The sequence below is a fragment of the Electrona antarctica genome (genome assembly GCF_951216825.1).
Source record: "Electrona antarctica genome assembly, chromosome: 9".
NCBI lineage: Eukaryota > Metazoa > Chordata > Actinopteri > Myctophiformes > Myctophidae > Electrona > Electrona antarctica.
Window position 1 is genome coordinate 40,747,225 of NC_136790.1, and position 12,579 is coordinate 40,759,803.

General features: G+C 39.3%; 2 protein-coding genes across 3 annotated transcripts in view; one reads left to right on the plus strand and one right to left on the minus strand.

Annotated features, from left to right (window-relative positions):
* Nucleotides 1–12,579, minus strand: part of cplane2 (ciliogenesis and planar polarity effector 2) — a 395,788-nt gene that overhangs the window by 229,384 nt on the left and 153,825 nt on the right. The window lies entirely within an intron of this gene.
* cfap20dc (CFAP20 domain containing) overlaps nucleotides 1–12,579 on the plus strand; it is a 38,891-nt gene that overhangs the window by 9,673 nt on the left and 16,639 nt on the right. For both annotated transcript variants that reach the window (XM_079510568.1, XM_079510569.1), the window contains 4 exons: nucleotides 5,796–5,925; nucleotides 6,750–6,836; nucleotides 6,938–7,075; nucleotides 8,470–8,798. In XM_079510568.1, the coding sequence (XP_079366694.1) occupies nucleotides 5,796–5,925; nucleotides 6,750–6,836; nucleotides 6,938–7,075; nucleotides 8,470–8,798 (684 nt within the window). The remainder of the gene's footprint in view (nucleotides 1–5,795; nucleotides 5,926–6,749; nucleotides 6,837–6,937; nucleotides 7,076–8,469; nucleotides 8,799–12,579) is intronic.

A 12,579-nucleotide genomic window follows, 5' to 3' on the forward strand; every position in this document is an offset into this window, starting at 1 on the left:
TACCCTCCGGTACTACACCCGGATTTATAGTATAGCATTTTGTGTAGTGTCCCCTGCCACAGGGCTTTCATGGCACAACTTTGAAGGGATAGATTGCAGAATAGTGTACTCTTTTGGTACACATTTATATTTCGTTTTACATTAAATACACAATCTAAATTTAAAAGAAGGCAATGGGTGGGGGGGGGGGGGATTTAATAAAACCAGGAAAACTATGTTTTTGGATAGTTCACTACTAAGGGTTGTGTGTGCACATGTATGTATATGCATGCATGTGCGTGTATGTGCATGTGTATATACAGTATTATTATACAAAAAATAATTTATTAAAAAATAAAGTATAATTATATTATATATTTAAAAAAAAAAAAAGAGAGATGGGGGAAGGGAAAAGATTAAACATCGGTTGTAAAAAAAAATTTTTTTTTTTTTTTTTTTTTTTTTTTTTTTTTTCTGCTCAAGGTCTAATACTATGGTTTAAATTCTGTTTTCACTTATATTGGGGGAGGGAGAGTTTATCACGAGGCGAATGGTGATGCTGGGTCATTCCTCACATTGTGTGGAGTGGTCTTTAACCTTTTTGAAGTGGGAAGCAGGGGGGGGGGGGGCAAGCCTACTCGATGGGCTCAGGGGTTTTGGGGTTTTTGTTTTTCAGGCTCACTGTCGCAGCCTTTGTTTTCATGTTATGTGTTTATTTGTTTGTTGAAGGCACTGCTCTAAATTCAGGTTCAGAAAAGTCATTTGAGATATGTGATTATGGCTAGAGAATTGGAGGTTAAATTCACTTCATGGAATTGTAGGGGTTTACAAAAAATCAAAAAGGTTAAGCAGGTGATGGGAAGGTTAAAAGATATCCACTCGAGTATTGTCTTTCTCCAGGAAACGCATTTGATACTGAATGAGGATATTAGGATTAGGAAAAGATGGCGAGGGGAGGTGTTTTCAGCACCTTTCACTTCCCAGGCTAGGGGGGTCATGACTCTTATACACAAATCTATCCCATTTAATGTTACTAAGGTAATTGCCGATAAAATGGGGCGATATTTGATAATTCAAGGTAATCTTTTTGCAGAGTGTCTTATTTTGGTAAATATCTACGCACCGAACAATGATGACCCAAAGTTTTTCAGTAACTTATTTATATTATTGACATCTCTTGGGGGTCATTATCTGATAGCGGGGGACTGGAATGTGACCCCTAATCCTACTGAAGATAGATCTACTCATTCAGACAAAACTCACTCTAAAAGTAGGGAAGTTATTCACCAGTTTTCCAAAGACTTAAATCTTAGAGACATATGGAGAGATAGAAACCCTGGTGTATCTGCATACTCATGCTATTCTAGTACATACAAAACGTACAGTAGAATTGATTTATTTCTGGTTTCTGCAAGTCTTGTAAATAGAGTTAAGGACTGTGTGTATGATAGTATCCTAATTTCAGATCATGCTCCTAATAGTTTGATTTATGTAGACCCAGGTCGGATGCGGGACCCCCCTAAGTGGAGGTTTGAGCAGAGATGGCTCCAGGACCCTGAGCTGATAACTTTTTTGGAAGAACAAATAGACACCTATTTTGCTACAAATACGGATGAAACATCGGCAACTATAAGGTGGGAAGCATTTAAGGCTTTTATTAGGGGACAGATTATAAATTTTACGAGCTCCAAAACAAAGAAAAACAAACAAAAAGTTATATTACTGGAATCAAAAATTAAAGCTATGGAAGGTTCTTACTTTAAGAAGCCTTGTCCTAAATTACATCAGGAAATATTATTATTACGTGCACAATATAATGAAATATCCGCTTCCAAAGCAGCAGCTAATTTGTTAAAGCTCAAACAAACTATCTTTGACCAGGGTGAGAAGTCTGGCAGGGTTCTAGCCTGGCGCATTAAACAAATGCAAACTGAAAGAGCAATCAACATGTTAAAAAATGATGTTGGGGAGACGATAGAAGACCCTATCCAAATTTGCGAGGCATTTAGAGATTATTATGGTAAATTATATAGCTCCGAGACAAATCAAGAAGATGTAGTTGAGAGCTCCTTTTTGGATGGAATTAATATTCCTAAAATTCGAGAGGAAGACAGTAAAAAGCTGGGGGCAGATGTGAGTATTGGTGAGATTTTGGAGGCAATGAGTAATATGAAGTCTGGAAAAGCTGCAGGGCCTGATGGTCTGCCGATAGACATTTATAAAAGATTTGCGGGCAGATTGGCGAGACCCCTCTTGGACATGTATACTGAATCTTTTGAAGAGGGAGTATTGCCTCCCACTTTGAGAGGAGCCCTCATTATACTTTTGCCAAAACCTGGTAAATCAAATGATAGATGCGAAAATATGCGTCCAATCAGCCTCTTAAATTCTGATCTTAAGATACTTTGCAAAATACTTGCAAAGAGACTAGAACTTATTCTACCTGAAATTATAGATGAGGACCAGAATGGGTTCATGGTGGCCCGCCAGGGTTTTCACAATGTAAGGAGAGTATTGGATTTATTGCATGTCCAGGAGGGGGCGCCAGATACAGCCTTTTTATCTCTCGATGGGGAAAAAGCTTTCGACCGCGTAGAGTGGCCGTTTCTATTCGAGCTTCTTGGTCGATTTGGCTTGGGGGAGAACTTTTGTAAATGGGTAAGACTGTTGTATAACGATCCATATGCAGAAATACTAACCAACAATAATATATCTAGACCGATTAGGATCCATAGAGGCTGTAGACAGGGATGCCCTTTATCACCACTCTTATTTTTGATCGCAATTGAACCATTTGCAATTGCTGTAAGGGAACATACACTAATTACAGGTATTAATATAGAAAATCTAGAGCACCGCATATCTTTATATGCTGATGATGTAATATTATTCCTGAAAAATTTGGAGATATCTGTCCCAGCTGTTCTGGATCTAATAACTTCGTATGGTCGCATATCTGGCTACAAAGTAAACAACTCTAAGTCATCCATTATGCTTCTGAACTCGGAAGAAAGATCAAACCCTCCCGGTCATGTTCGTCACTTCAGACCAGTAAATGCCTTTACTTATTTGGGAATCCAAATCGTGCCAAGGTTGGAAGAGGTTGTGAATGCCAATTATGACCCAATTTTAGCCACAATCGAAAATTTAATTAATAGATGGTCAAGTCTTTCAATATCTTTGATCGGCAGAATTAATATACTCAAAATGAATGTACTTCCCAAGCTATTGTATTTGTTTCAGAACGTACCCTTGTCACCTCCACCAAACTTCTTTTCTAGAACCAGGAAATTGTTTACCAACTTTATTTGGAACAATAGACGTCCTAGACTTAGATTGTCCTTACTTTATCTACCCTATGATAGGGGAGGATTACAGTGTCCTAACTTGCTGTGGTATTTTTGGGCAGCTCAATTGAGAACACTAATGTTCTACTTTACAACGGATGCGGCGCCGGCATGGAAAGATGTGGAATCAAGCTCCTTGAAGTTACCACTCCCCCTTTATATTTACTCAGATACTTATAAAAACCTAAAAAGAATTACAAGCAATCCTATAGTTAAAACAATGATTGAAGTCTGGCATGAGGTTAATATATTTTTGGGAGAACATCCACGTCTCTCTCGCTTCAGCCCAATATGGGGTAATAATCAATTTGTGCCAGGTAGAGCTGATGGGGGGTTTAAATTGTGGGCTGATAGGGGAATAGGTCAATTAAGGGATGTATTTGAGAGGGGTCGGGGGAGTATGCTCTCGTTTGAGGAACTGGTCATTAAATATGATATCCCTCGCAAACACTTCTTTAAATATCTGCAACTGAGGGACTTTATTAGAACTAATCTGGGGCAATCCATGCTGGCCCCATCCATGTCTGTGCTGGAGAAAGCTTTGGTTAATGACCCATTCGGAAGGGGGTTAATATCAGATTTCTACGCCCTATTGGTTGACTTTTCTCCGGAATCCTCGGAAGATAGGCTTAATGCCTGGAGAACAGATATTCAGGAGGATTTAACAGTGGAACAATGGAGTACGGCTTGTGCACAAGCTCAATCCCAGACTGGGAATACTCGTCTAAAACTTCTACAATACAATTGGCTTATGAGAGTGTACATTACACCAGTGAAACTTAATAAGTATAATTGTAATATTCCAGATGTATGCACCAGATGCGGTGAAGATAGAGGCACATTGTTCCACTGTCTATGGTCCTGTCCAAAATTGATTGAGTTTTGGGAGAAGGTCGGGCAGGAAATACAGAAGATTTTGTCAATAAATATTGTACCAGAACCAAAGTTCTTCCTGCTCGGTCTATATCCGGAGGGACACAAGATAAAGCGTAATGAACAAATGTTTATAGATATATGTCTTTTACAAGCTAAGAGAGTGATAGCATTGACCTGGAAGAGGCCGGACAAACCAAGTATTACACAGTGGTTCAGAGAATTGTCTTTATGTCTACCTTTGGAAAAGATTGCATACATTCTTAAGGACAAACAAGAAATGTTTCAGGAGGTGTGGGGCCGTTTTATGAGATACATAAAGAACAATAATTTGTCACATCTAATGGATGGAGCTGAAGAGGAGTAGTGCTGTTGTTGTTGTTGTTTTTTGTTTTGTTTTGTTGTTTTTGGTTATTGTTGTTTTGCTTTCTTTATATCAGTAATTGTCTTGTACTGTTCATTGTTGTTTTTTGTATATGTGTATTGTCATTTGTGTGTAAAAAGGAAAATAAATATATTGTTGAAAAAAAAAAAAAAACGTTGTCATGCTATTTACCAAAAATATTAATATCCAAATTTATTTTGGAGGTTTTAAGCAATTTGCGTATATCCTCTTGAGTCATTCTTGCACTATTGGTGCACTTTAACAGAAAAGGAGGAGGAAGAATGCAACCATATTAAATTTACAGGTACTCACACAGCTGTCCCTAAGTTAGACTGGCTTGAAATGGACAAAGGTAAACCATGTAGCTAACCCTAACCACATCTCTTTCCTTGCCCTCCAATAGATAAAAACATGCATGTGTGTGACACACACACACACACACACACACACACACACACACACACACACACACACACACACACACATACAGTTGATTTCTGAAGGCATCCTTGTTTTCAGTTAAAATAACAATTGCTGCAGACACTTTTTTTTTGTAAGTTTTACCTAGTTACTTATCAGACTGAAATGACTGAATGACTGTGGCTCAAGAGGTAGAGCAGATCGTCCAATGATCCATGGGTCGGCGGTTAGAATCCCGGCTCCTCCTGTCTACATGTCAAAGTGTCCTTGGGCAAGACACTGAACCCCAAATTGCTCCCGATGTGCTGGTTGGTACCTTGCATGGCTTCCACCGCAATCGGTGTATGAATGTGTGTGTGAATGGGTGAATGTAATGCACAATCTATGTAAAGCGCCTTGGATAAAGGCACTATATAAATGCACCATTTACTATATAAATGCACCATTTACATGAATATGACAAAAAGGCCTCATACGTAGGCTCATGTGCCAAATGTCTATTGGGAAGCTGTTCAGGTGTTTGAATTTATTATTAACTGAATTTCATATCAGGGACCATTTTCTACACTAATTTAATGAGGACTTTCATCACTAGCTTCATTGTAGTAGTCTATATTTGTACCACTGTGAAATATCGCTGCTAAATACTCATTTGTAGTTATCGTCAAGTGGGAAGTAGAACATTTTTATATAAGTCTGAGCACTATCAATATTAAGTGGTTAATCAATTTGTTTATTAAAAAAATATATATAAATAACTGATGCAGCTCTCCTTTTGCTGTGCCTCATAGTGCCCCACCTCTAGCACTGGAACTGACCCAACATTCTCTACAGAGAGAAGTGGAAACCAGAGTGAGAAATCTTCTCTTAGAGAGCCTTGTCAAGCTCTCCATAGGAATGGAACTGAATTTGAACATATAGGTAAGAGGTAAGAGCATTTGTGCTTAGAGCCAGGGCTCTGAGCATTGCTGTTTGTCCTTTCAACACTTTCCATTGTAGCTCCCAAACAAGATACCTCGAAAACGGCATTGTCGTGAATGCATATGGGGATCGCCTCGGATAGTGATGCCTTGGCCCTTTGTCTCTTTGTCCATTAAGACAGTTTCTTCTAAACACTTTGGTCCAGTTGGGTGTATTGGGGCTGTTAGACTCATTCAATAGAAGCATGCCCTCCTAGTTCCACCAAACATGGCCTCATCATCCATTAGTCACAAGCTCAGAGGTTTAGTCACAGTGGATATTTATTATTTTACGAATATCTCAGTGGATATTTGTTTATTTACTTGTAAGTATCAAATTCATTGTACATATTGAAAATCATGTTTTGTGAATTTCATATATCATAGTTAATCCAATTGAACCAAATTCACTTATACTATATATACTGGTCATGATGATATTAAAGTGTGTATATATATATATATATATATATATATATATATATATATATATATATATATAAACTTTAATATCATTATGACCAAGTTAGTACTAATAGCCTATATACATTTCTATTAGACTTTGAAATAGAGTAAATCAGAATTTGAGCATGATGTAATGGCCAAAAGGATGATTAAAATGTCTTAACACAGTTGAACATATCAAGGTTTGCTCTATGGGCAGCTTGGTTACTGAAATTATGGGAGTTTTTGAGACCACAGATGCTATTCTGGCACAAATTCAAAACCTTGTCATTTGACCATTTTGAAAGCTTTCTAATGTTGAAAATGCTGTATATACTGTAGTACGACCACAGCCCCATCCCCCGAAAGACAAACCGGGATCTAAGAAGAAGATCCACACTGGAGGACGAGAGCGGCTTGAATCGTCAGGTGGGTCGTATGCTTTAAATGTAATTTTCTCAATGTCTGCTTCGTTATGTTGTATAGCGCACTCAATTTATGGCCATGTTTCATTTGCGGTGGTGCAACAGTGCCACGTAGTCCAGATGCTGTGGCTGGTGGTGGCCATATTGATCTGAGCGAGGCAACATCCACAGCGTCACTGTGCAGAGGAGAGAGCAGCCGACGACCTTTGACCCCGACAGAGATGACAGGAGATCAAACCTCAGGTCAGCCTCGTCTGCCATAAATAGAAATATGCCAGCGAGAGTCGGTGGCAAGAACACAAACACATGCTCAGACTCTGATACCAATGATTAGGAGAGACAAAGCGACAGACAGTCGAGTGCATGCATGCGGAATGATTGATGATTCTTTACTGTTAATGTATGGCATCGGCATGTATCACTCACTTGCACACAGTGCATGGGGTAACATTTTGCCTAATTGTATACAACATACACAGTTCAGTTCTATATTTTACCCTATATCAAGATATCAGGCGGGATTTAAATTTGAGCGACCCCCACTGCCCTCACAAAATGAACGGGAATGAGTGCTGAAGCTCGTTTATATGCAGTTCCCCATGGCAATGACGACCCCTTTGCAGTGGCCCTGCCCACTGACTGAACGTGGTAAGTTCATTAATGGTAATGTGGCAGATTAAATAAAAGTCAGATGGACATCTCCTGGGCCCAAGGTTCAAACAGTGGGCAATTACAGAAAGTGATTACACTGTTCAGATCTTCAAAGGTGTGCTCATGTGCTTCCACTCATTGAGATGGAAAGATGTGTCCACTCCATGTTTGATCTCCGGGTTGTTATCGATTATAAGGGTTGGATATTGAGCTGTACTCTTAAAATTCCAGCTGTGACCCTCTAGAGGGGATTATTAGTTAATTTACACTGTGGAAATATACAGTGGTACTGCTTTTTATTAAAATAACTATTAGCCATTTTGTGCTATACATTTGCAACATACAGGATTGGTGGTCATGCTGCCATGATGTAGTTCATACCTGTGGTTTATTTTGTCAAATTGATGCCTCTTGGAAGGACATTAAACTGTCTGTGAGCGATGAGTCATTGTCAGAGTTAGCCAAGGGAACAGGCTCTCTGACTGTGTATGCTGGAGTTGGTGCATTACTATTGTTTTCAGCACTCTAGCTCCTCTTATGCATATTTCAAATTTTCATTAAGGCATTAACATTGCACTGCCATTAACAAAGCAGCCAAAAATACATCTCTGCAGTAGAAATTAATGCCCTGGCTCTTGTAGCCCTCGTGGAATTCATTTCAGTCCCTCCATATTGTGATTAGGAAATTATTTGCATATATTGAAAATGAACTGAGAGTAACAAGAGCTTGTGATGAAGAGATGAATAAGGATTTATTACTTGCTGTAATTAGATTTCTATCATTATTCTCTATTCAGTCCTTTTGTCACAGGAGAAGCTCACGAGGCGTGTTGCTCGTGCATTTTGATTTGGAGTGTGTACTAATTCATTTTATTGTTTGTAAACTTCAAACCACAATTATTTGTTTTATGTTTCAAAGTAATACTTTAAGCCATTAAGAATGATAATATAACAAATGAATTTCTCACTTTCCACATTTTGCTTAGATGAGTTGCTGAACCACTCGCGGCATGCTAAGGAACACACCAGGTCCTCGACCAACCTTGTGGAATCCTCCCCCTGGTCCAGCCCAGCATTCTATTCTGGTACACACGGCCACACTGGCGCTTGTCGAAGTGACGAGTCGCCCGAGCCTGAACTCACACTGGAGGAGGAAGTTTTCACTTTTTCTTCACAGCCTCACTCAGCCAGACGGGTGCAGGGGCATAGCGAGCAAGAGAGGACCGAGGCCAGTCATTATGAGGTTCAGACGAAAACAAGGAGGTGCAATGGAGCCCAGCCTGAAGACGACTTTGTGGCTAGTGAAAGTGATGAGGTATGGCTGCTGTGAGCAAAACACTGGCTCTTGCACGTGCACACACACACACACACACACACACACACACACACACACACACACACACACACACACACACACACACACACACACACACACACACACACACACGCTCTCTCTCTCTTTCTCGAGCTTAATACACTGGGATATGACCACAAGATATGCTGCTCAGGCATTGAGAGTAATGAGCTTACTATAACTACACCTCATGTGTGTCTCCCTGGGGCACAATACATGTGTACATAATCACATTTATCATCCTTGGCAAAATAACAAAATCCAAAGATATATGATCCCACAATGCAGTATATTATTTTTTCATGTCTTAAATCTAATTCAAGTATTCAATTGTACAGTACAGTACAGTACAGTACAGTAATTGATAATTATGAATCTATTCTAAATTTAGATAACCTCACATCACCAGGCGTTCCACCACTGAGGAAGGTCTGGTTTTCATTGACTTATTTGTGTTTCGGTGGTGGGTTCTGTTTGGCATCGCATTGATTGTTCCCCACATAATGCATATCAATTAGTTTAGTATCGCTAGTCGTGCTATGAGTTAGAATAAAATATGGACATACCAAGCGAATATTATATCAAAAGAAACAAGATAATTTTACCAAACTAAAGTAATTTTAGTAACAGCGCCAGAAGTTCTGCTCCTGCTGGCGTAAAATTATTTCCACTCCAGACCTGCTGTAAATGCCATAGCATTCTATGAAAAGGCCAATCTCGCTTACCAACGTTTTCGTGAGGTGTGTAAATCACTGCATGTAATCACTGTATGACTCTCTCTCTTGCCTTTCTGTCAACAGCCTTGAGGCAGTCTCTTTTTCTATCTCTCGCTCTCTGCCATATTCTCTGTCATGGATAAATAATGTGTAAAATGGTCGTATATAAGATTACTGTTTCTGTTTTTACTACAGCCACCTACAAAAGACCCCAATTGTTGTCAGCAACATTTGATTACGGTTATTCTATTTCCACTGTGAAATAGCGTTGCTTCATGCTGTAAATACACTTTTCATGGGCCATCTAGGCCAGTATTTCATTGGTTTTTAGGGCCATTTTCAGTGGCTGGAAATGTTGTTTAGGAGGCTACACTGTGAGGGGGACAGCATAGAGGTCATTCAGTGTATATTATCCTGAAGCTAAGACACATTCCATGTGTAGAATATAAAATAAAAAACAGAGTTTATCCTTCAGTCATATCCTAGACCTAGATAATAGACGTATTCATTCTATAGCAATTAAAGTACTGTTAGTGTTATGCTATTGCGGCTATTTTTACTACATCGTGCGTGTACATAGCATCGTGTGTGCACACTGCACATGCATGTGTATAAAATCAACAGCAAAAAAAACATGTTATTTAGTTGTTGGTCTATCCCACCCCTGAGGGAAATCATTTCATTTTGAAGCCACATAAGCTGTGCTCCAGTTAAATAGGCTAGTGTGATTGATGTTCCTGACACTATGATTCTGTCTCAGCCCAAACTACTCTGTGACAATAACACGTTTCACTTTCCCCATTTGTTTGTTTACCCCTCCCCCCTTAATAATTTGTGGTGCTATTTTAATGTACAATGGAAGACTACAACAGCCTGCAGCAAAGGAATGACACTATCACTTATCTTTTCTCTCAAATTCAATTCACAACATTTCTTCCTGTATTAACAACTTTCACCCTAGTCGCATTTGATGATTGGTATGATCTGCGAGACTATACTTTCATTGGCATCCCTGTTTTGGGCATTGGTCATTATGGGCACAAAAAAAGAGAGAAAATCTTTTAAATTGGCTATTTTCATAAGCAGTCTGAAAGATTATGACACATTTTGAATATTTTACAAAAGGACCTCAGGTCTTAAATGGTTTATTGTATTTTGTAGTAACTAGACCGGTGCCTGGCTGTAGAGCACTGAGTCGGTAACGAAGGAAGTTGAAGATCCATGCCCCACCCGGCTATGCAATACCCATTGTACCCGTGTCAGAGTATCCCATTTGTCTGTGTCCCTTTTATGCCTATATGAGTACATTTCTGTATCTGTCTCTCTGTTTTTATTCATATGGAGTTCTGTGTCAGGAATGCCCAAATATGGAGTGTTGTGATGTCAGAACAGGCCAACTCCATATATGGAGTCTGGGCAGAGGCCTTTTGTGGCGGTTCTGGACAACCGCGGGTCCGACCAACTCGACACACTTGCGTACAGACAGACGGACGTACAGAGACATGGTGCATTTATAGATAGTCAAGATAGATAGATGTGTGGGTGCAGTACAGTGACGAGGACATGGGGAACAGATACAGTAGCATGTATAGTAGTTACCATAAAAACGCACGCGCGCACACGCACGCACGCACGCACGCACGCACGCACGCACGCACGCACGCACGCACGCACGCACGCACGCATGCACGCATGCATGCCGGAATGAGAATTATTTTGCTTTCAGCCTTTTCTTCCTTTTAATTTTTTTGTTTGTTTTTGCTCATTATTAAATTTACTGTTAGTCATTGATATCGTTCCATTCTATTGAAGAATGTATTCAGCTATTAATCTGAAGCCCTATTGAAGCTCTGTTGAAGAAGACATACATATAAATAGAGTAAAACATTTTAGATGTGGTCTGAAAAGGAATCCCATATGCCCTTTTCACAAGGATGTCCTCATTACGACTAATATACTGTATACTCGGTGGTATCGGACACGAAAACGCTCAGATTTCAAGACATATCTACAACAAATATGGATAAGGTTGAAGTTAAATTCTTGTTCCATGTCATTTGGGATACACCAGCCCCTGGATTAATTGATATTTCATCTTCGTTTTAAGAATCAAGAATCAAGAGTGATTTAAATGTTACTCGTGCAGGTACATGCAGCAAAATGTTTTATTCCATTTAATTGCGACAGTTTGTTCTTTGCTCAACTTGCAGCCTTATCATCTTTCTAGGACTTGCATCAGTCCCTTGTAGTTCTTGTCTTTCATTAAACATAGAGAAATATTTATAGCAAAAACCAACTCATGACATTTCTCTGTATATTTGAGTTGTGTAAGTTAAGATACAGTGTAAGGAGAGAGTAACACTTTATTGTACTTTCAGCAAATGTGTGTTGATTCAAGGTAGTAAAAAAAGACAGATAAAGTCATTGATCCACATTGATCCACAATAAACACAATTAGACATGTCCCGATACTGTATCGGTATCGGGAAAAGTACCGGATCGGCACTTATTTGTCATATCGGGTCATATCGGTATCGGTGAATATGCCAGTCTAACCATCGATCCGACACAGGGGTAAGGGGTTGACACTATGGCAGGTAAATAAAATGTGGAGTTTGCTTTGGAGTTGCCCAAACTGCAAGTGCACATTTGAGTGAGGAGTCTGCTATAAACACAACACGAGATATATAGCTAGATAGCTATAAACACAACATGAGATCACGACACTGGTATCGGTATTCGGAATCGGCTAACACAGAAATTGAGGTATCGTGATTGGATCGGAACCGAAAATAGTGTATCGGGACATCCCTAAACAAAATGCTGACACATTTGTTATGTTAATATACATACAATAACCTGGCCACTGTTGACACGCATACAGTAAGACAACATGATTGATTGATTGATTGAAAGATTTCAATACAACTCAATACAAAAACTGTTAACTGTGGATGACACCATAAAGCATTACACTTGTTTACAATAGGGTCCACCATTTTCAATTCATCAGAACATTTAGAGAC